Here is a 25,343-nt window from a genome sequence, read left to right as displayed (position 1 = left end):
TAGGGAACAACCTCTCCACATCCACTCTATCTGTGTCCTCTGGTCCTAGACTCCCCCACTATAGGAAACATCCTCCCCACATCCACTCTATCTGTGTCCTCTGGTCCCAGACTCCCCCACTATAGGAAACATCCTCTCCACATCCAGTCTATCTGTGTCCTCTGGTCCTAGACTCCCCCACTATAGGAAACATCCTCCCCACATCCACTCTATCTGTATCCTCTGATCCTAGACTCCCCCACTATAGGAAACATCCTCTCCACATTCACTCTATCTGTGTCCTCTGGTCCTAGACTCCCCCACTATAGGAAACATCCTCTCCACATCCACTCTATCTGTGTCCTCTGGTCCTAGACTCCCCCACTATAGGAAACATCCTCTCCACATCCACTCTATCTGTGTCCTCTGGTCCTAGACTCCCCCAGTATAGGAAATATCCTCTCCACATCCACTCTATCTGTGTCCTCTGGTCCTAGACTCCCCCAGTATAGGAAACATCCTCTCCACATCCACTCTATCTGTGTCCTCTGGTCCTAGACTCCCCCAGTATAGGAAATATCCTCTCCACATCCACTCTATCTGTGTCCTCTGGTCCTAGACTCCCCCACTATAGGAAACATCCTCTCCACATCCCGTCTATCTGTATCCTCTGATCCTAGACTCCCCCACTATAGGAAACATCCTCTCCACATTCACTCTATCTGTGTCCTCTGGTCCTAGACTCCCCCACTATAGGAAACATCCTCCCCACATCCACTGGCTCTAGCCCATTCAATATTCAACAGGTTTCAATGAGATATCCCCTCATTCTTCTAAACTCTGGGAGGGGCAAGGCCAGATCCGTCAAACACTCCTCATAGGTTAACCCTTTCATTCCCAGGACCATTCTCTTGAAACCTCCTCTGGACCCTCGCCAATACCTGAACGTCCTTCCTGAGACTTCCATCTGCATTCCTCACCACCAGCTCAAGCTGAAAGCTCACCTGCAGGGTAACCTGCACCAGGATCTCCAAGTCTCTTTCGCCCCTCAAGAGTTTGAATTCCACCCCACCCCCCACCGTTTCTGGTCTAACCCTTCCCACCACGGTGATCGCTCTCACACTAGATGCTGGTGGTTGGAAGCCCACTGACAGTGCCTTGGGTCAACACGTTGCTGAGGGACTGTGGGCTTAGCCTGTCAAGCCTCAGGCCACAAGGGCACCCTATAGAACGGAGATGAGGAGGAATTTCTTTAGCTGCAGAGTGGTGAATATGTGGAATTGATCGCCACAGACGGCCGTGGAGGCCAAGCCATTGGGAGCGTTTCAGGCAGAAGTTGGTCGGTGTGTGGTTATTTCATGGAGGTTTCCAGGGCCAGAATATATTCACTTCACAAGTTGCTGGAAATCCAGAGCAACAAAATGCTGGAGGAACTCAGCAGTTCGGGCAGCATCCAGGGAAATGAATAGACAGTCGACATTTCGGGACGAGACCCTTCATCAGGTCTGGAAAGGAAGGGGGGGAAGAGGTCAGAATAAAAAGGTGGGGGGGGGAGGAGGGTAGCTCGAGGGCGATAGATGAAGCCAGGTGGGTGGGAAAGGTAACGGCCTGGAGAGGAAGGAATCTGACAGGAGAGGGGAGAGGACCGTGGGAGAAAGGGAAGACGACCCAGGGACAGGTGAGAACAGGTTAGAAGCCAGAGTGGGGAATAGAAGGAGGGAGGGGAGAGGGAATCTTTTTTTTTACCAGAAGGAGAAATCAATATTCACGCCATCAGGTTGGAGGTTACCCAGATGGAATATGAGGTGCTGCTCCTCCACCCTGAGTGTGGCCTCATCTCGGCACAAGAGGTAGGGCAGACACGATGGGCTGAAAGGCCTAATTCAGCTCCTATATCCTACAGGTTTACACATTACCCCTCCTCCCGTTTCCAAACACTATTAAGGCAGGCTCTGACACAAACATCTAGGAGGAAAGTTGATCAGCAATCCAGAACGCTCTGGTTTGCTTCCAACTAGTTTCACTAGTTAATGCTTTTTTTTAAAATACAAATATACCGGGAGCATGTTGGAAGCCTGTTGTCCTGGAAAGAAAGCGTACTGGAAATCGAAACACTCCGATATATAGACAAGAACTTCTCCAGGTGACCAGTAGGGGGCGCCCTGACGAGCTGCATCACTGCCCAGTTCAGACACTGGACTGTGGAGGACAGGAAGACTGGACAACGGGGAGTCAAAACTGACCAACGTATCACTGGCACCAGCCTACCCATCATCATGTACACAGATACAGAAAGGGGCCAAGTAATATCATGAAGGATGCTCACGGACTGTCTGTCCCACTCCCGTCGGGGAGGAGGCTACGCAGCATTCACGCCAGGACCACCAGACTCAAAAATAGTCACTTTCCCCCAAGCCACACATAAAAGTTGCTGGTGAACGCAGCAGGCCAGGCAGCATCTCTAGGAAGAGGTACAGTCGACGTTTCGGGCCGAGGCCCTTCGTCAGGACTAACTGAAAGAAGATTTGAAAGTGGGAGGGGGAGGGGGAGATCCGAAATGATAGGAGAAGACAGGAGGGGGAGGGATGGAGTCAAGAGCTGGACAGGTGATTGGCAAAAGGGATATGAGAGGATCATGGGGTGGGAGGCCAGGGGAGAAAGAAAGAGGAAGGGGGGAAGCCCAGAGGATAGGCAATAAGGGATGGGGTACGAGGGGGAGGTGGGGCATGTCTACTATAGGCCTATGGACTCTCACAGCTATCTGGACTATTCCTCTTCTCATCCTGTCTCTTGCAAAAATGCCACCCCTTTCTCACAATTCCTCCGTCTCCGCCGCATCTGCTCTCAGGATGAGGCTTTTCATTCCAGGACGAGGGAGATGTCTTCCTTTTTTAAAGAAAGGGGCTTCCCTTCCTCCACCATCAACTCTGCTCTCAAATGCATCTCCCCCATTTCACGCACATCTGCTCTCACTCCATCCTCCCGCCACCCCACGAGGAATAGGGTTCCCCTTGTCCTCACCTACCACCCCACCAGCCTCCGGGTCCAACATATTATTCTCCGTAACTTCCGCCACCTCCAACGGGATCCCACCACTAAGCACATCTTTCCCTCCCCCCACCCCTGCATTCCGCAGGGATTGCTCCCTACACAACTCCCTTGTCCGTTCGTCCCCCCCATCCGTCCCCACTGATCTCCCTCCTGGCACTTATCCGTGTAAGCGGAACAAGTGCTACACATGCCCTTACACTTCCTCCCTCACCACCATTCAGGGCCCCAGACAGTCCTTCCAGGTGAGGCAACGCTTCACCTGTGAGTCGACTGGGGTGATATACTGCGTCCGGTGCTCCCGATGTGGCCTTCTATATATTGGCGAGACCCGACGCAGGCTGGGAGACCGTTTCGCTGAACACCTACGCTCTGTCCACCAGGGAAAGCAGGATCTCCCAGTGGCCACACATTTTAATTCCACGTCCCCTTCCCATTCTGACATGTCTATCGACGGCCTCTTCTACGGTAAAGATGAAGCCACACTCAGGTTGGAAGAACAACACTTTATATTCCATCTGGGTAGCCTCCAACCTGATGGCATAAACATTGATTTCTCTAACTTGCGCTAATGCCCCACCTCCCCCTCGTACCCCATCAGCTATTGCCCATCCTCTGGGCTTCCCCCCCTCCCCCTTTCTTTCTCCCCAGGCCTCCTGTCCCATGATCCTTTCATATCCCTTTTGCCAATCAACTGTCCAGCTCTTGGCTCTATCTCTCCCCCTCCTGTCTTCTCTTATCATTTTGGATCTCCTCCTCCTCCTCCCCCTTTCAAATCTCTTACCAGCTCTTCTTTCAGTTGGTCCTGACGAAGGGTCTCGGCCCGAAACGTCGACTGTACCTCTCCCTATAGATGCTGCCTGGCCTGCTGCGTTCACCAGCAACTTTTATGTGTGTTGTTTGAAATTCCAGCATCTGCAGATTTCCTCGAGTTTGTATTTTCACTTCCCCCCCAAGCAGTGAGGCTGATCAACACCTCCACCCACTGACCCACCCCTCCACACACACCCAATCACCACTACTTTATCATTTCCTGTCAGAGTCACCTCATGTACAGACACTCCTGTGCCCAGCGTCACTTTATGGACACACAATCAATCTGTGTGTGTAAACTACCTCATGTACTTATTATTGTGCTCCTTATCAGAGTAAACTTATTATCAAAGTACACCTATACCACCATATACAACCTGGGATTCATTTTCTTTCAGACACTCACAGGAAATACAAGGAGCACAATAGAATCAATGAAAGACGACTGCAACGGGACGGACAAACAACCAATGAGCAAAAAAACAAATTCAAAAAGAAAGCAATAATAATAATAATAATAACAATAATAAATAAATAAGCAACACATATCGAGAACGTGAGATGACGAGTCCTTGAAAGTGAGTTCACAGGCTGTGGGATCAGTTCAGTGAGGGGGCGAGGAAAGTTGGTTCAACAGAGGGGTGATAACTGTTCCTGAACCTGGTGGTGTGGGTCCTGAGGCTCCTGTACCTCCTTCCTGATGGTTGAGGGGGTAATAACTGTTCCTGAACCTGGTGGTGTGGGTCCTGAGGCTCCTGTACCTCCTTCCTGATGGTTGAGGGGTAATAACTGTTCCTGAACCTGGTGGTGTGGGTCCTGAGGCTCCTGTACCTCCTTCCTGATGGTTGAGGGGTAATAACTGTTCCTGAACCTGGTGGTGTGGGACCTGCGGCTCCTGTACCTCCTTCCTGATGGTTGAAGGGTAATAACTGTTCCTGAACCTGGTGGTGTGGGTCCTGAGGCTCCTGTACCTCCTTCCCGATGGTTGAGGGTAATAACTGTTCCTGAACCTGGTGATGTGGGTCCTGAGGCTCCTGTACCTCAATCCTGATGGTTGAGGGGTAATAACTGTTCCTGAACCTGGTCGTGTGGGTCCTGAGGCTCCTGTACCTCCTTCCTGATGGTTGAGGGGTAATAACTGTTCCTGAACCTGGTGGTGTGGGTCCTGAGGCTCCTGTACCTCCTTCCTGATGGTTGAGGGGTAATAACTGTTCCTGAACCTGGTGGTGTGGGTCTTGAGGCTCCTGTATCTCCTTCCTGATGGTTGAGGGGTAATAACTGTTCCTGAACCTGGTGGTGTGGGTCCTGAGGCTCCTGTACCTCCTTCCTGATGGTTGAGGGGTAATAACTGTTCTTGAACCTGGTGGTGTGGGTCCTGAGGCTCCTGTACCTCCTTCCTGATGGTTGAGGGGTAATAACAGTCCCTGAACCTGGTGGTGTGGGTCCTGAGGCTCCTGTACCTCCTTCCTGATGGTTGAGGGGTAATAACTGTTCCTGAACCTGGTGGTGTGGGTCCTGAGGCTCCTGTACCTCCTTCCTGATGGCTGAGGTGTAATAACAGTCCCTGAACCTGGTGGTGTGGGTCCTGAGGCTCCTGTACCTCCTTCCTGATGGTTGAGGGATAATAACTGTTCCTGAACCTGGTGGTGTGGGTCCTGAGGCTCCTGTACCTCCTTCCTGATGGTTGAGGGGTAATCACAGTCCCTGAACCTGGCGGTGTGGGTCCTGAGGCTCCTGTACCTCCTTCCTGATGGTTGAGGGGTAATAACTGTTCCTGAACCTGGTGATGTGGGACCTGAGGCTCCTGTACCTCCTTCCTGATGGTTGAGGGGGTAATAACTGTTCCTGAACCTGGTGGTGTGGGTCCTGAGGCTCCTGTACCTCCTTCCTGATGGTTGAGGGGTAATAACTGTTCCTGAACCTGGTGGTGCGGGTCCTGAGGCTCCTGTACCTCCTTCCTGATGGTTGAGGGGGTAATAACTGCTCCTGAACCTGGTGGTGTGGGTCCTGAGGCTCCTGTACCTCCTTCCTGAGGTTCCTGTGCCATCTTCCTGATGGCAGCAGCGAGAAGAGAGCAAGCTCTGGGAGGTGGGGGTCCCCGATGATGGATGTTTCTTTCCTGTAACTCAGTGTAGATGTGCTCAGTGGCAGGGAGGGCTTTTGTTGTGATGGACTAAACTGTATCCACGAGTGTTTGTACTGTTCTCCATTCAAGGGCATTGGTGTTTACAGACCAGGCCGTGATGCAGCCAGTCAATATACTCTCCACCACACATCTATAGAAGTTTGTCAAAGTTTCAGCTATTTTTTTTATTATTGTGTTCTTTATCTTATTTTGTTTTTTTCTTTGTGCTATTGGATCCAGAGTAACAGCTCTCCTTTACACTTGCGTACTGGAAACGCCGTTAATCTTAGAAATGACAAAAAACGGTCGGGAGTGAAATTAAACGATTTTGCGACTTCAACAAGTTAGGTACTACGAAGATTTTAAAGGTATCGACAATCATCCGGAATTTCGCAACGAAAAGGAAGATTTGGCGGATGCAAGCATTGAAAGCATTGCATCAAGGCAGTCCACTAGCTGCAGTGGGTGTCAGCACTGGCTTTGTTCGTCTACAGATAATCAAAAGAACACAGCAGACTACACTGGATGAATTCCTCCATTGATGACTATCAGGAACTAATATACAGTTTTATAGTACTTTTATAGTATTGATAGCCCTCTGATTTGTTTTGTATTTCATAATTTGTTACTCAGTTTGTGTTTTTTTTTATATACACGTTTTTAACTCTTTCCGAGAAACTTTGGGGCAAAGTTGATTAGGCCAAAATATAGTGGTCCCTGTGTGTCCTGATTAACCGGATTTAAGTAAGCAGAACACAAACTATCTGCTGTTTACCCTGCCCAACGGATGGGTCATATAGAACGTAGAATGGTACGTCACATGCACAGACCATTCACCCCATGACATACGTACCAAATTGCACAGTTCATACATGTTACCATATACAGTACTATATACCACTACAGAATTTTTTTTTCCTTTCTGCACTGCATTTATGCTAGCTCTAATAAAGTAAACACAAAATAATCTGCAGATGCTGGGGTCAAAGCAATACCCACAACACGTTGGAGAAACTCAGGAGGTCGGGCAGCATCCATGGAAACGATCAGTCGACGTTTCGGGCCGGAACCCTTCATCAGGACTGTAGAGGGAAGGGGCAGAGGCTCTATAAAGAAGGTGGGGGGAGGGTGGGAAGGAGAAGGCCGGTAGGTTCCAGGTGAAGAACCAGTAAGGGGAAAGATAAAGGGGTGGGGGAGGGGAAGCAGGGAGGTGATAGGCAGGAAAGGTGAAGGAATAGGGGAAAACACAATGGGTAGTAGAAGGAGGCGGAACCATGAGGGAGGTGATAGGCAGCTGGGGGAGGGGGCAGAGTGACATAGGGATAGGGGAAGGGAGGGGGAGGGAATTACCGCAAGTTGGCGCCCGAACGCGTGCGTCGCCCCCTTTCCAGTTGGCGAATACATATGCAAATACGAATCTGGAGAGAAGGCACAGCGGACTTTAGAAGTAATTTCCGCTCGCGCCAGCAGACGTGCTGGACGCGGGATGCTGGGGGTAGGACTTGCCTGGTGAGTGGTCTGTGATAGAACAGAGGGATCTGGGAATGCAGGTCCACAATTGCCTGACAGCGGGCGTCAAAGGGAGGGTCGTAAAGAGGGGCTCTTAGCACTTTGGCCTTCGAGGATCAAAGCACTGAGCACAGCAGTTGCGATGCCGTGGCGAAGTTATACAAGACGTTGGTGAGGCCTAACCTGGAGTACTGTCTGCAGCTCCAGACGCCTACCTGCAGGGAAGATGTCAATAAGATTGAAAGAGTGCAGAGAAAATTTCTGAGGAGAAGATGGCGGCGCGACGCAGCACACAGCGGCCACTCCGGAATGAATATCTGTAATCCGTCAAGTAGGAGGCCGGGCACAATCCTGATTTGATGGAGACGGACGTGAGAAGCACGGAGGAACATCTGGAGAAACTTCTGAAATGCCTGCTTCGCTGCTGCTGCTACTGTGCGATCGAGAATCTCCAGAGGGGAAGGCCATGGATCCTCGGCTTTGCCTGTTGCTTGGTGGCCGGGGCCGGGGCCAAAACACTCGGCAGTGCTCGGTGCTCGGTGTCGGAGGGTTGGTCGGAGGCTCGAAGTTTTTGGACGGACTCAGAGTCGAACTCAAGTCGGGTGCTTCCAGGATGCTGCATCGGCAAGCTTGCGGCACTGGAGGTTCACGGCAGGGAGAGTTTTTCTTCCTTCTACCGTCTGCGTGAGATGTTGGGGCTACCCGGACTTTCAGACTTTTTTTTACCGTGCCCATGGTCTGCTCTTCATCAAATTACAGTATTGCTTTGCACTGCTGTAACTGTATGTTATAATTATGTGGTTTTTGTCAATTTTAGTCTTGGTCTGTCTTGTGTTTCTCTGATATCATACTGGAGGAACATGGCATCATTTCTTAATGCATGCATTACTAAATGACAATAAACGAGGACTGAGTGTCCTCATAATCTAAAAATAAATTCACAGGGATGCTGGTGGGACTGGAGGGCTGAAGTTACAGCCGAATAGGTGAGAACTTTATTCCCTAGAGCACAGGGGAATGAGGGGAGATTTGATAAGAGGTGTACATCTCAATAGACAATAGGTGTAGGAGTAGGCCATTCGGCCCTTCTAGCTGGCACTGCCATTCACTGTGATCATGGCTGATCATCCACAATCAGTATCCAGTTCCTGCCTTATCCCCATAACCTTTGATTCCACTATCTTTAAGAGCTCTATCCACCTCTGTCTTGAAAGCATCCAGAGACTTGGCCTCCACTGCCTTCTGGGGCAGAGCATTCCATATATCCACCACTCTCCGGGTGAAAAAGTTTTTCCTCAACTCCGTTCTAAATGGCCTACCCCTTATTCTTAAACTGCGGCCTCTGTTTCTGGACTCGCCCATCAGCGGGAACATGCTTCCGGCCTCTAGCGTGTCCAATCCCTTAATAATCTTATATGTTTCAATCCAGATCCCCTCTCATCCTTCTAAATTCCAGTGTATACAAGCCCAGTCACTCCAATCTTTCAACATATGACAGTCCCGCCATCCCGGGAATTAACCTTGTGAACCTACGCTCTACTCCCTCCATAGCAAAAATGTCCTTCCTCAAATTTGGAGACCCAAACTGCACACAATACTCCAGGTGTGGCCTCACCAGGGCCCTGTACAGCTGCAGAAGGACCTCTTTGCTCCTATACTATTCTCATCGAACAGTTGATGGATGCACGAATGAATGTCCACCTGGGCGGGAAGGGATAGTTTGATCTTACACTAGGTTAAAGGGTCGGAACAACAGGACGGAGAAACTACTCTACCGGAGGAGGTGCGAGGCGCTCCTTCCCTCCGCTGGCCTGCGGGTCACCCCTGGGTGAGGTGTGGCACCTGATTAGCACCCCCGATCAGGGTCACGGGAAGCCATGATGGACGGTCAACACAAGTGGAGCATGCCAGCTCGATTTCAACACCAAAGGGAAGTTTGGATAAGTACAAGGATGGGACGGCTGCTATGGTCAGCACTCTAACCTGTCTGGGGGGGGGGGTGAGAGTAGAGGGGAAAACCCTCCAAGAGGGCCAGCACCTGACCGAGGGGCTGGGCGGGGGGGGGGGCTTGCCTGCCTCGGTGACCCGGAGAGCTACGCCGGCTGGAGCCAGGGCCTCGAGCTTCGGCTCGCGGTCGGGTCGCCCACTGCCAAGCAGGGTCAAAGGGTAGAGGGCAGACTGAGAGCGGCCCGCCGGCCCTCCAGGTTCGGTCGGGGGTGGTGGTGGAGGGAGGGGGGGCTCAGCTCAGGGCTAACGACAAAACTGTTACGGAAACAGCAGTGAGGAATCCTTCTACGCCTGAGGGCTGACGGTATTCCTGAGTCTCCACCCGGGACTTGAGTGACTGACAGTAGTGAAAACGGAGAGGAAGCTACTGACACGATGAACAACACCGAGATGGAGGACCTTCGTTGCTGCCCGAAATGCCAGCGGGGTAACAGGCAGATAAAAAAAATATTGGGCGGGGGGGGGGGTGAAATGTCTGAGGTACGTTTTTCTACACAGAGAGTGGTGGGAACGTGGAGTGCAGTACCGGGGGTGGTGGTGGAGACAGATACATTAGGCACCTGGGTGGGGGGTGTGTGTGTGTGTGTGTGTGTGTTTGTGTTTGTTTGAGTGTGTGGTAGAGTTAAATCGATCGGACAGTAGGCGCAAACATGGTGGGACTCTATAGTTCTAGACAGTTCTGAAATTCTACAGTCTACGCGCTTGAAACAGGAAAAAAGAAAAAAAACACACAGTCGACAATGGCGGGTCCCTCCGGCATTTGCTGAGGACTTCCGGCATCTCCGGAATCTCCTGCCTTTCTGGTTTCCTGCTCCGCTGCGAGTCCCCTTTGAGGGCTGCCTACCCTGCAGGTGTTTAAACTTTCTCTTCAACGGGAGTCCAGTGACTCTTACTGCGACAACCACTCCCCCCCCCCCCACAACAGTCCTCTGTATCCAACCTTTCGACCGTGTCCGATCGCATATACGTCCGTAGTCCCGATCGCAGTCAATACAGGCACACTGCAGTACTCCATATAGGTTTGATAAGTATATAATATGGTGCTCGCACAAAGTCCAAATCACTTAACGTCCCATTTCACAAAACATATCGTGGACGTTAGGTGACGCATACCTGTACTGTAATTTACAGTTTATATACACAAGTTGAATTAAATCAGCATTGCAAAAAGAGAAAAAAGTAGTGAGGTAGTGTTCATGGGTTCAATGTCCATTCAGAAATCAGGTGGCAGAGGGGAAGAAGCTGTTCCTGAATCGCTGAGTGTGTGTCTTCAGGCTCCTGTACCTCCTCCCTGATGGCAGAGGGGAAGAAGCTGTTCCTGAATCGCTGAGTGTGTGTCTTCAGGCTCCTGTACCTCCTCCCTGATGGCAGAGGGGAAGAAGCTGTTCCTGAATCGTTGAGTGTGTGTCTTCAGGCTCCTGTACCTCCTCCCTGATGACAGAGGGGAAGAAGCTGTTCCTGAATCGCTGAGTGTTTGTCTTCAGGCTCCTGTACCTCCTCCCTGATGGCAGAGGGGAAGAAGCTGTTCCTGAATCGTTGAATATGTGTCTTCAGGCTCCTGTACCTCCTCCCTGATGGCAGAGGGGAAGAAGCTGTTTCTGAATCGTTGAGTGTGTGTCTTCAGGCTCCTGTACCTCCTCGCTGATGGCAGAGGGGAAGAAGCTGTTCCTGAATCGTTGAGTGTGTGTCTTCAGGCTCCTGTACCTCCTCCCTGATGGCAGCAACGAGAAGAGAGTACACCCAACTTCTTATCCTGACATCTTCCCCCCTACTCCTTCTTTTGCAGTCCTGACGAAGGGCCTCGGCCCAAAACGCTGGCTGTTGATCCCTCTCCCTGAGCTGCTGACTTACTCCAGCATTGCCATTGTGTGTGTGTGTGTGTGTGTGTGTGTGTGTGTGTGTGTGTGTGTGTGTGTATATCTCTCTCTGCATTTCCAGCATCGGCAGAATCTCTCCTGTCTGTATCCGTATCAATGCAACCTCTTTGCATACGCCCGGCTCAGCCACCAGAGGGCACACCGAACAATAATGGACAGAAGCAGCACCCGTACCGGACCCGCTGGAGGGTCCCGGCCCGAAAACGTCAACTGCTCACTCTTTTCCTGGCCCACTGAACTCCTCCAGCATTTGGTGCACACCGCGGATACACTCCTGTTTGCAACCCCTCCCAACTTACCGTCGCAGAGCTGCCGCTTTCGTAGTCGTTTGGTCTTCTCATGACTACCATCAGGGAAAGGATGTGCTGGCATTGGAGAGGGCCGGGAGGCGGATCGTCCAAATGATTCCGGGAATGAAAGGGTTAACGTATGTGGGGCGTTTGATGGCTCTGAGCCTGTACTCACTGGAGGTGGGATGAATGGGGTGGGAGGGAAGTGGAGAAAGAGGGCACAGATAGAGTGGATGTGGAGAGGATGTTTCCTATAGTGGGGGGAGTCTAGGACCAGAGGACACAGATAGAGTGCATGTGGAGAGGATGTTTCCGAGAGTGGGGGAGTCTCGGACCAGAGGACACAGATAGAGTGGATGTGGAGAGGGTGTTTCCTATAGTTGGGGAGTCTAGGACCAGAGGGCACAGATAGAGTGGATGTGGAGAGGATGTTTCCTATAGTGGGGGAGTCTAGGACCAGAGGACACAGATAGCGTGGATGTGGAGAGGATGTTTCCTATAGTGGGGGAGTCTCGGACCAGAGGACACAGATAGAGTGGATGTGGAGAGGATGTTTCCTATAGTGGAGGAGTCTAGGACCAGAGGGCACAGACAGAGTGGATGTGGAGAGGATGTTTCCTACAGTGGGGGAGTCTCGGACCAGAGGACACAGACAGAGTGGATGTGGAGAAGATGTTTCCTATAGTGGGGGGAGTCTAGGACCAGAGGGCACAGATAGAGTGGATGTGGAGAGGATGTTTCCTATAGTGGGGGAGTCTAGGACCAGAGGACACAGATAGAGTGGATGTGGAGAGGATGTTTCCTATAGTGGGGGAGTCTAGGACCAGAGGACACAGACAGAGTGGATGTGGAGAGGTTGTTTCCTCTAGTGGGGGAGTCTAGGACCAGAGGACACAGATAGAGTGGATGTGGAGAGGATGTTTCCTATGTTGGGGGGAGTCTAGGACCAGAGGACACAGATAGAGTGGATGTGGAGAGGATGTTTCCTATAGTGGGGGAGTCAAGGACCAGAGGACACAGATAGAGTGGATGTGGAGAGGATGTTTCCTATAGTGAGGGAGTCTAGGACCAGAGGGCACAGATAGAGTGGATGTGGAGAGGATGTTTCCTATAGTGGGGGGAGTCTAGGACCAGAGGACACAGTTAGAGTGGATGTGGAGAGGATGTTTCCTGTAGTGGGGGAGTCTAGGACCAGAGGACACAGATGGAGTGGATGTGAAGAGGATGTTTCCTATAGTGCGGGAGTCTAGGACCAGAGGGCACAGATAGAGTGGATGTGGAGAGGATGTTTCCTATAGTGGGGGGAGTCTAGGACCAGAGGACACAGTTAGAGTGGATGTGGAGAGGATGTTTCCTGTAGTGGGGGAGTCTAGGACCAGAGGACACAGATAGAGTGGATGTGGAGAGGATGTTTCCTATAGTGGGGGAGTCTAGGACCAGAGGACACAGGTAGAGTGGATATGGAGATGTTGTTTCCTATAGTGGGGGGAGTCTAGGACCAGAGGACACAGCCTAAGAATAGAGGGACGTACAGAACAGAGATGAGGAGAAACTCTTTTTTAAATCATAGGCGGTGAATCTGTAGTATTTCTTGCCACATGCGGCTGTGGTTCATTAGTCAGGGGTTGAGAGGGATAATAAATCAGCCATGATGGAACGGACGGCCAGAGTCGATGGGTGAACGACCTCACTCAGCACCTGTGTCTCACGGACGCATACAAAGTTGGATGAGAAGCTGGCGGGTGGTATTCCGGTGACAGATCCAAACGCCACCGTGCGGCGACGCGGGACAGAGTGCCACCGCGCCCGAGAAGCACAGACACGCAGGCTAGGGCGCCAGGGCAGCGCTTACCTCTGCAGAAACTGCTGCAGACCCTGTCGTCTCCTCTCGATGCTCTCGGCGTCATTGACCTGCAGGAACGGCCTCTTGCCCGGCAGTTCCGGGAGGGATCTGAAAACGCAGAAGCAAAAGTAAAATTCAACACGTACCGAAGAAGAATGTGACGATAAGACATAGGCCATTCAGCCCATCAACTCTGCTGTTCCATCATGGCCAATTTATCATCCCTATCAACCCCTTTCTTCTGCTTTCTCCCTGTAATCTTTGAGAACCTAAGAAACAACCTATCAACGTCCACTATAAATGTACCCAATTACTTGGCCTCCTGTGGCAATGAATTCCACAGATTCGCCAGCCTTTGACTAAAGAAATTCCTCCTCATCTGTATTCCAAATGGACGCCCCTCTATTCTGACGCTGTGTCCTCTGGTCCAAGACTCCCCCACGAGAGGAAACATCCTCTCCACATCCACTCTATCTGTGTTCTCTGGTCCTAGACTCCCCCACTATAGGAAACATCCTCTCCACATCCACTCTATCTGTGTCCTCTGGTCCTAGACTCCCCCACTATAGGAAACATCCTCTCCACATCCACTCTATCTGTGTCCTTGGTCCTAGACTCCCTCACCATAGGAAACATCCCGTCCACACCCACTCTATCTGTGCCCTCTGGTCCTAGACTCCCCCACCATAGGAAACATCCTCTCCACATCCACTCTATCTGTGCCCTCTGGTCCTAGACTCCCCCACCATAGGAAACATCCTCTCCACATCCACTCTATCTGTGCCCTCTGGTCCTAGACTTCCCCACTATAGGAAATATCCTCTCCACATCCACTCTATCTGTGTCCTCTGGTCCTAGACTCCCCCCACTATAGGAAACATCTTCTCCACATCCACTCTATCTGTGTCCTCTGGTACTCGACTCCCCCACCATAGGAAACATCATCTCCACATCCACTCTATCTGTGTCCTCTGGTCCTAGACTCCCCCACTATAGGAAACATCCTCTCCACATCCACTCTATCTGTGCCCTCTGGTCCTAGACTCCCCCACTATAGGAAACCCTTGACAAAGATTAAAGATTACCTTTGCTTGTCATGCCTACATCAAAACAAGAAGTGAAATAGGTCACTTGCATTAGCAAGGATTATTTAGCTCATGAAATATTACGGTCATTTATCACCCCGATTGTCATTAATAACGAGGGTTCATGAGGCATTGATCAGATCACAGCTGGAGAGTTGTGAGCAGTTTTGGTCCTGTTATCTAAGAAAATACGTGCTGGTATTAGTGAAGGTCCAGAGAGACTCTAGATTTACCCCAGGAATGAAAGGGTTACCGTATGAGGACATTTGATGGCTCCGGGCCTGTACTCACTGGATTTTAAAAGAATGGGGGGGTGGGGGAGGGATCTCATTGAAACCTATTGAATATTGAAAGGCCTCGAAAGAGTGGATGCGGAGAGGATGTTTCCTATAGTGGGGGAGTCTAGGACCAGAGGACACAGATAGAGTGGATGTGGAGAGGATGTTTCCTATAGTGGGGGAGTCTAGGACCAGAGGACACAGATAGAGTGGATGCGGAGAGGATGTTTCCTATAGTGGGGGAGTCTAGGACCAGAGGACACAGATAGAGTGGATGTGGAGAGGATGTTTCCTATAGTGGGGGGAGTCTAGGACCAGAGGACACAGATAGAGTGGATGTGGAGAGGATGTTTCCTATAGTGGGGGGAGTCTAGGACCAGAGGGCACAGATAGAATGGATGTGGAGAGGATGTTTCCTATGGTGGGGGAGCCGAGGACCAGAGGACACAGATATAACCATATAACAATTACAGCACGGAAACAGGCCATCTTGGCCCTTCTAGTCTGTGCCGAACTCTTACTCTCACCTAGTCCCATCAACCTGCACTCGGCTCATAACCCTCCATTCCTTTCCTGTCCATATATCTATCCAATTTAACTTTAAATGACAACATCAAACCTGTCTCAACCACTTCTGCTGGAAGCTCGTTCCACACAGCTACCACTCTCCGAGTAAAGAAGTTCCCCCTCATGTTACCCCTAAACTTTTGCCCTTTAACTCTCAACTCATGTCCTCTTGTTTGAATCTCCCCCACTCTCAATGGAAAAAGTCTAACCACGTCAACTCTATCAATCCCCCTCATAATTTTAAACACCTCTATCAAGTCCCCCCTCAACCTTCTACGCTCCAAAGAATAAAGACCCAACTTGTTCAACCTTTCTCTGTAACTTAGGAGATGAAACCCAGTCAACATTTTAGTAAATCTCCTCTGTACTCTCTCAATTTTAATGACATCTTTCCTATAATTCGGTGACCAGAACTGTACACAATACTCCAAATTTGGCCTTACCAATGCCTTATACAATTTCAACATTACATCCCAACTCCTATACTCAATGCTCTGATTAATAAAGGCCAACATACCAAAAGCTTTCTTCACCACCCTATCCACATGAGATTCCACCTTCAGGGAACTATGCACCATTATTCCTAGATCCCTCTGTTCTACTGCATTCTTCAATGCGCTACCATTTACCATGTATGTCCTATTTTGATTAGTCCTACCAAAATGGAGCACCTCACATTTATCAGCATTAAACTTCATCTGCCATCTTTCAGCCCACTCTTCTAACTGGTCTAAATCTCTCTGCAAGCTTTGAAAACCTACTTCATTATCCACAACTCCACCTATCTTAGTATCATCTGCATACTTACTAATCCAATTTACCACCCCATCATCCAGATCATTAATGTATATGACAAACAACACTGGACCCAGTACAGATCCCTGAGGCACACCACTAATCACCGGCCTCCAATCTGACATTAATCCACCACCACTCTCTGGCGTCTCCCATCCAGCCACTGCTGAATCCATTTTACTACTTCAATATTAATACCCAACGATTGAACCTTCTTAACTAACCTTCTGCGTGGAACCTTGTCAAAGGCCTTATTGAAGTTCATATAGACAACATCCACCACTTTACCCTCGTAAACTCTCCGAGTAACCTCTTCAAAAAATTCAATAAGATTTGTCAAACATGACCTTCCACGCACAAATCCATGTTGACTGTTCCTAATCAGACCCTGTCTATCCAGATAATTATATATACCATCTCTAAGAATACTTCCAAACATTTACCCACCACTGATGTCAAACTCACAGGCCGATAATTGCTAGGTTTACTCTTAGAACCCTTTTTAAACTATGGAACAACCTGAGCAATACGCCAATCCTCCGGCACCATCCCCGTTTCTAATGACATTTGAAATATTTCTGTCAGAGCCCCTGCTATTTCCACACTAACTTCCCTCAAGGTCCCAGGGAATATCTTGTCCGGACTGGGAGACTTATCCACTTTTATATTCCTTAAAAGCACCAGTACTTCCTCTTCTTTAATCGTCATGCTTTCTATAACTACCCGCCTTGTTTCCTTTACAATTCAATATCCTTTTCCTTAGTGAATACCGATGAAAAGAAATTGTTCAAAATCTCCCCCATCTCTTTTGGCTCCGCACATAGCCGTCCACTCTGATTCTCTAAGGGACCAATTTTATCCCTCACTCTGCTTTTGCTATCAATATAACTGTAGAAAATCTTTGGATTTATTTTCACCTTACTTGCCAAAGCAGCCTCATATCTTCTTTTAGCTTTTCTAATTTCTTACTTCAGATTCTTTTTACATTCTTTATATTCCTCGGCACCTCATTAACCCCAAGCTCCCTATATTTATTGTAGATCTCTCTCTTTTTCTGAACCAAGTTTCCAATATCTCTTGAAAACCATGGCTCTCTCAAACTTTTAGTCATAGTCATACTTTATTGATCCCAGGGGAAACTGGTTTTCATTACAGTTGCACCATAAATAATAAATAGTAATAGAACCATAAATAGTAATATTACCATTAGTAAATAGTAATAGTCATAGAAATAATAAATAGTAATAGAATAGTAATAAATAGTTAAATAGTAATATGTAAATTACGCCAGTAAATTATGAAATAAGTCCAGGACCAGCCTATCGGCTCAGGGTGTCTGACCCTCCAAGGGAGGAGTTGTAAAGTTTGATGGCCACAGGCAGGAATGACTTCCTATGACGCTCTGTGCTGCATCTCGGTGGAATGAGTCTCTGGCTGAATGTACTCCTGTGCCCAACCAGTACATTATGTAGTGGATGGGAGACATTGTCCAAGATGGCATGCAACTTAGACAGCATCCTCTTTTCAGACACCACCGTCAGAGAGTCCAGTTCCACCCCCACGACATCACTGGCCTTACGAATGAGTTTGTTGATTCTGTTGGTGTCTGCTACCCTTAGCCTGCTGCCCCAGCACACAACAGCAAACATGATCGCACTGCCCACCACAGACTCGTAAAACATCCTCAGCATCGTCCAACAGCTGTTAAAGGACCTCAGTCTCCTCAGGAAATAAAGACGGCTCTGACCCTTCTTGTAGACAGCCTCAGTGTTCTTAGACCAGTCCAGTTTATTGTCAATTCGTATCCCCAGGTATTTGTAATCCTCCACCATGTCCACACTGACACCCTGGATGGAAACAGGGGTCACCGGTACCTTAGCTCTCCTCAGGTCTGCCACCTGCTCCTTAGTCTTTTTCACATTTAACCTTCTCTTTCAACCTAACAGGAACATAAAGATCCTGTACCCCCAAAATTTCACCTTTAAATGACCTCCATTTCTCTGTTACATCCTTCCCATAAAACAAATTGTCCCAATCCACTCCTTCTAAATCCTTTCGCATCTCCTCAAAGTTAGCCTTTCTCCAATCCAAAATCTCAACCGTCCTATCATTCTCCATAATTATATTGAAATTAATTGTATTGTGATCACTGGACCCGAAGTGCTCCCCAACACATACCTCCATCACCTGCCCTATCTCATTCCCTAACAGGAGATCCGACACTGCCCCTTCTCCAGTTGGTACCTCTATGCATTGCTGCAAAAAACTATCTTGCACACATTTGACGAACTCCAAACCATTCAGTCCTTTTACAGAATGGGCTTCCCAGTCTATGTGCGGAAAACTAAAATCTCCCACAATCACAACCTTGTGCTTACTACAAATATCTGCTATCTCCTTACAAATTTGCTCCTCCAATTCTCAGTCCCCATTAGGTGGTCTATAATACACCCCTATAAGCGTCACAACACCTTTCCTATTCCTCAATTCCACCCAAATAGCCTCCCTGGACGAGTCCACTAATCCATCCTGCCAGAGCACCACTATTATATTTTCTCTAACAAGCAATGCAACACCTCCCCCTCTTGCCCCTCCTATTCTATCACACCTGAAGCAACAAAATCCTGGAATATTTAGTTGCCAATCACACCTCTCCTGCAACCACATTTCACTAATAGCTACAACATCATATTTCCAGGTATCAATCTATACTCTAAGCTCATTACCTTTCTTACAATGCTCCTAGTATTAAAATAGATGCATTTAAGAAACTCTCCACCTCTTACTCTCTGTTTATCCTTAATGGAGCAAACAACTTTATCTTTTTCTTCCTTGTCCCCTACATCTTTGGTCTGAGTGCTCCTGATCTCTGTCCCCTGCCTATCCTCCCTCACACACCGTCTACTAGCTTTCTCTATTTGTGAAATAACCTCCTCTCTCCGAGTCTCTTTAATTTGATTCCCACCCCCCAACCATTCTAGTTTAAAGTCTCCCCAGTAGCCCTCGCAAATCTCCCCGCCAGGATATTTCTCCCCCTTGGATTCAAGTGTAACTCGTCCTTTTTGTACAGGTCACACCTGCACCAAAAGAGGTCCCAATGATCCAAAAACTTGAATCCCTGCCCCCTGCTCCAATCCCTCAGTCACGCATTTATACTCCACCTCATTGCATTCCTACTCTCACTGTCGTGTAGAGTGGATGTGAAGAGGACGTTTCGTATCGTAGGGGAATCTAGGACCAGAGGGCACAGATAGAGTGGATGTGGAGAGGATGTTTCCTATCGTAGGGGAATCTAGGACCAGAGGGCACAGATAGAGTGGATGTGGAGAGGATGTTTCCTATAGTGGGGGAGTCTAGGACCAGAGGGCACAGATAGAGTGGATGTGGAGAGGATGTTTCCTATCGTAGGGGAATCTAGGACCAGAGGGCACAGATAGAGTGGATGTGGAGAGGATGTTTCCGATAGTGGGGGGAGTCTAGGACCAGAGGGCACGGCCTTAAATTAGGGTGGCCCCCCCAGAACAGAGATGAGGAGGAACTTCTTTAGCCAGAGGGTGGTGAATCTGTGGATTTCATCGCCACAGGCGGCTGTGGAGGCCAAGTCACCGGGTATAGTTAAAGCAGAGATTGATTAGTCAGGGCGTCAAAGGGTACGGGAAGAAAGCAGGAGAATGGGGTTGAGAGGGACAGTAAATCAGCCCTGATGGAATGGCAAAGGGGCTGAATGGCCTAAATTCTGTACCTGTGTATGGTCTGGTTATTGTGAAGGGTAACTGGGGAGAGGTAATTGGGGTCCAGGGGTTCATGGGATTCCAGCACTGGGGCTGTGATCTGTGGCTGCACCCGGCCTAGGCAAAGTAGGATCTATAAAGTGTAATCATTTAATCCCATATGGTGTATTGTCTGTTATTTGGCATGGCGGGGTACATCACACAGCATCCACACAAATTTGATTACCCAGTTTGGCTGCTCCCCCTAGACGAAAGCGAGCTGAGCGAGCCTGAGGCCTACCGGAGGGCTACGCGCTATTTTCTCATTACTGTTGTTTTACTCTCCTTCTTTTAATAACGCCCTGGGAAAGGGATCACTGCTAATGTAGTGGTTTCGTTGTAGCAGCATTGTGTTTGGGTTATGACTGGTGACGACGACGGGGGGCTTTGGAATGTGCGGCGTCCAATGAGGGGGAGCGTTCTTCTTTCTTGCGTGCCCGAGAGCGAGGGATTCACGGGCTTCTGTTCAGCGGAAGATGGAGAGAGAAGGTGCCAGAACGGGGAAATCGTAGATTGCAAGACGGAGCGGACTTGGAATGGGGGTCGGGAGTCGACGACGCCCCGGGGGGAAATCGATGGGGAAACGAACGGATGAGAAAACCGCTGTGCATTAAGGCTGTTTCATGAGAATGGGCCCTTTCTCTCTTTTTTTCTTTTCTTTACTAACCCTATAGAGAAATTAAGAATTATAAAGCTCAATCGTTTAGTCGCATATGGTGATATGGTGTACTGCTTGTGATTTCATGGTACTGAGTTGTAACAGGGGAACACATCGCGCAGCATTCACCCAACAAGATTTCTCAAGTTTGGCTGTCTTCCCCTAGATTAACACCGCTGGTCAAACCATAGGGTTACACATTATTGTGCAAAAGTCTTTGTTGTGTATATATATATATATAAGCCTAAGACTTTTGCACACAATACTGTAGGAATTTTATGCATTGCACACTACTGCTGCCACAAAAAAAAATGCACGATATTAAGCCTGATTTTGATTCTGTTCTGTTAAATATCGTGGGTATGCTACGTTGGTGTCGGAATGCGTAACGACACTCGCGGGCTGCCCCTCAGAACACCCTTGGGCGTGTTGCAAACGACAGGCTTCCACCACCCGTTTCAATTACGTGGGCCGAACAAACCCTGACCGGATCCGAACTCAAACACCCTGGAACCAAGGTCGGACGGGAGTCGCATTCCGGGTTGTACTTACACGAGCCCGGCGTTCTTCTGTAGTCGGCGTCTCAGCCACTCGAACTCCCGATAGCGCCTCCGCACGCAGGAGGTTTTCACGGTGAACGCCTTGCTGTTTGTCTGAAAGCGCACGGCAAAGAGACAGTCAGTTAATCGAACTCCCAATGGCATCTCCGCGCACAGGAAGTTTTCATAGTGAACGTCTTGCTGTTTGAAAGCGCACGGCAAAGAGATGGTCAGTTAATCGAACTCCCAATGGCATCTCCGCGCACAGATTTTCACGGTGAACACCTTTTTGAGTGAAAGCATATGGCAAAGGGATTGTCAGTCAATCTTGTCTATGGTCTTTCAACCATGCCCATGGTCTGTCTTTATAAAATTACGTTATTGCTTTGCACTGTTGTAACTATATGTTATAATTATATGGTTTTAGTTAGTTTTTTCAGTCTTGGTCTGTCTTGTGTTTCTGTGATATCATACTGGAGGAACATTGTATCATGGCTTAATGCATGCATTACTAAATGACAATAAACGAGGACCGGGTGTCCTCATAATCTAATCTAATAATCTATGTTCACTTGCGGACAAAACGAGAACATTTGTCCCTTCAGGGGATCCGGTGACCCACTATAATGTCGCAGGCCATTCGTCCCATTATAGCTATGCTGTACTTTCAGAGCTAGCCAATTAGTCTCACTTTCCGAACTTGTGAGTACCACAAAAAAACTCCTTACAGCAGTTTGGAACCTAGAACAATACAGCACAGAAACAGAACCAATTAGTAATCAGATTACTAACTAAACTAATGTGGCATGAGAGAGGAACTGGCCAAAGTTGACTGGAAAGAGACACTGGCGGGAAAGACAGCAGAGCAGCAGTGGCTGGAGTTTATGCGAAAAATGAGCAATGTGCAAGACAGGTATATTCCAAAAAAGAAGAAAATTTCGAGTGGAAAAAGGATGCAACCGTGGTTGACAAGAGAAGTCAAAGCCAAAGTTAAAGCAAAGGAGAGGGCATACAAGGAAGCAAAAATTAGTGGGAAGACAGAGGATTGGGAAGTTTTTAAAATCTTACAAAAAGGAAACCAAGAAGGTCATTAAGAGAGAAAAGATTAACTATGAAAGGAAACTAGCAAATAATATCAAAGAGGATACTAAAAGCTTTTTCAAGTATATAAAGAGTAAAAGACAGGTGAGAGTAGATATAGGACCGATAGAAAATGATACTGGAGAAATTGTAATGGGAGATGAGGAGATGGCAGAGGAACTGAACAAGTATTTTGCATCAGTCTTCACTGAGGAAGACAGCAGGACACTCAAGGGTGGCAGGGAAGAGAAGTGTGCGCAGTCACAATTACGACAGAGAAAGTACTCAGGAAGCTGAATAGGCTAAAGGTCGATAAATCTCCTGGACCAGATGGAATGCATCCTCATGTTCTGAAGGAAGTAGCTGTGGAGATTGCGGAGGCATTAGCGATGATCTTTCAAAAGTCGATAGATTCTGGCATGGTTCCGGAAGACTGGAAGATTGCAAATGTCACTCCGCTATTTAAGAAGGGGGCAACGAAGCAAAAAGGAAATTATAGACCTGTTAGCTTGACATCGGTGGTTGGGAAGTTGTTGGAGTCGATTGTCAAGGATGAGGTTACAGAGTACCTGGAGGCATATGACAAGATAGGCAGAACTCAGCATGGATTCCTTAAAGGAAAATCCTGCCTGACAAACCTATTACAATTTTTTGAGGAAATTACCAGTAGGCTAGACAAGGGAGATGCAATGGATGTTGTATATTTGGATTTTCAGAAGGCGTTTGACAAGGTGCCACACGTGAGGCTACTTAACAAGTTAAGAGCCCATGGAATTACGGGAAAGTTACATACGTGGATAGAGCGTTGGCTGATTGGCAGGAAACAGAGTGGAAATAAAGGGATCCTATTCTGGTTGGCTGCCGGTTACCAGTGGTGTTCCACAGGGATCAGTGTTGGGGCCGCTTCTTTTTACATTGTACATCAACAATCTGGATTATGGAATAGATGGCTTTGTGGCTAAGTTTGCTGACGATACGAAGATAGGTGGAGGGGCCGGTAGTGCTGAGGAAACGGAGAGCCTGCAGAGAGTCTTGGATAGATTGGAAGAATGGGCGGAGAAGTGGCAAATGAAGTACAATGTTGGAAAGTGTATGGTTATGCACTTTGACAGAAAAAATAAACAGGCAGACTATTATTTAAATGGGGAAAGAATTCAAAGTTCTGAGATGCAACGGGACTTGGGAGGCCTCGTGCAGGATTCCCTTAAGGTTAACCTCCAGGTTGAGTCGGTGGTGAAGAAGGCGAATGCAATGTTGGCATTCATTTCTAGAGGAATAGAGTATAGGAGCAGGGATGTGATGTTGAGGCTCTATAAGGCGCTGGTGAGACCTCACTTGGAGTACTGTGGGCAGTTTTGGTCTCCTTATTTAAGAAAGGATGTGCTGACGTTGGAGAGGGTACAGAGAAGATTCACGAGAATGATTCCGGGAATGAGAGGGTTAACATATGAGGAACGTTTGTCCGCTCTTGGACTGTATTCCTTAGAGTTTAGAAGAATGAGGGGAGACCTCATAGAAACATTTCGAATGTGGAAAGGCATGGACAGAGTGGATGTGGCAATGTTGTTTCCTATGATGGGGGAGTCTAGTACGAGAGGGCATGACTTCAGGATTGAAGGGCGCCCTTTCAGAACAGAAATGCGAAGAAATTTTTCTAGTCAGAGGGTGGTGAATCTATGGAATTTGTTGCCATGGGCGGCAGTAGAGGCCAAGTCATTGGGTGTATTTAAGGCAGAGATTGATAGGTATCTGAGTAGCCGGGGCATCAAAGGTTATGGTGAGAAGGCGGGGCAGTGGGACTAAATAGGATAAAATGGATCAGCTCATGATAAAATGGCGGAGCAGACTCGATGGGCCGAATGGCCTACTTCTGCTCCTTTGTCTTATGGTCTTGTGGTCTAATCCCTTCTGTCTACGCAATGTCCATATCCTTCCATTTTTTCAGATTATGAGAACACTCAGTCCTCTTTTATTGTCATTTAGAAATGCATACATGCATTAAGAAATGATACAATGTTCCTCCAGAAAGATATCACAGAAAACAGGACAAACCAAAGACTAACACTGACAGAACCACATAATTATAACATATAGTTACAGCAGTACAAAGCAATACCATAATTTGATGAAGAACAGACCATGGGCACAGTAAATAAAATCTCAAAAGTCCCCGATTCGATCGACTCCCGAGTCCCCGATAGCAGACGGCAAAAGGGAGAAAATCCCTGCCATAAACCTCCAGGTACCGACAACCGCCGATGCTTTGGAAGCAGCCGACCACAGCCGACATTTTCCTTGTATTCATCTGCCTATCTAAAAGTCCCTAATGTTTCTGCCTCTACCAACTCCCCAAGCAGCGCATTCCGGGCACCCATCTCTCTCTCTGAGTAGAACAAAACTTGCCCCTGACATCTCCTCTGCACTCAACCCCTCTCAAACCTCCAATGCACGCCCTCTGGTATTAAGACACTTCAGACCTGGGAAACACTGTCCACGCTGTCCGTGCCTCTCATAAGCTTGTCGGATCACAACCCCATCAGATCTCCCCTCAGCCCCCTGCCACTCCAACTAACACCGCTCCCCTTTGAAAGTTCTTATTGAACCCAGGGCGGTAGGCACAAAATGCTGGAGGAACTCAGCAGGTCGGGCTGTATCTATTGAGGGGAAGTAAACTGAACACCCCCCCACCCCACCTTTTTATTCTGGCATCTTCTCTTATCCTTTTCAGTCCTGATGAAGGGTCTCAGCCCGAAACGTCGACTGCTTGCTCATTTCCATTGATGCTGCCCGAACTGCTGAGCCCCTCCAAGCGTTTTTCCGTCTGTTGCTTTGAGTGACGATTAAATTTCAACTTGATACATGTACTTCGATAATAAATTTACTCTGACAAAGTTCTGTTGGGTCTTAAAAGAGCATGGGAAAAAGACCTGAGTTGTGACTTCTGAGACAAAAGAGTGGGACAAAATTGGCAAAAATGTCAAAACAATGTCAAGAGACCTGAGCGTGTGCCTTATTCAGTTTAAGATCCTACACCGTTTCTACTGGACTCCAGCAAGGTTACATAGATTAGGGTTGAAAAA

At 48.4% G+C, this 25,343-nt stretch overlaps 1 protein-coding gene across 1 annotated transcript in view; it reads right to left on the bottom strand.

The window, feature by feature from the left end:
- The window catches only part of LOC140191857 (sorting nexin-10B-like), a 91,622-nt gene extending 67,069 nt beyond the window's left edge, over window positions 1–24,553 (bottom strand). Inside the window, exons 1-3 of the mRNA XM_072249651.1 lie at window positions 24,500–24,553; window positions 21,197–21,384; window positions 13,501–13,599 (exon numbers count right to left, since the gene is read on the bottom strand). Of these exons, the coding sequence (XP_072105752.1) occupies window positions 13,501–13,599; window positions 21,197–21,384; window positions 24,500–24,553 (341 nt within the window). The remainder of the gene's footprint in view (window positions 1–13,500; window positions 13,600–21,196; window positions 21,385–24,499) is intronic.
- Window positions 24,554–25,343: the final 790 nt, after the last annotated feature.

Source organism: Mobula birostris, chromosome X (assembly GCF_030028105.1).
Source record: "Mobula birostris isolate sMobBir1 chromosome X, sMobBir1.hap1, whole genome shotgun sequence".
NCBI classification, from domain to species: domain Eukaryota; kingdom Metazoa; phylum Chordata; class Chondrichthyes; order Myliobatiformes; family Myliobatidae; genus Mobula; species Mobula birostris.
The sequence above is the reverse complement of the archived record's forward strand: the minus strand, read 5'-3'. Positions and strand labels throughout refer to the sequence as shown.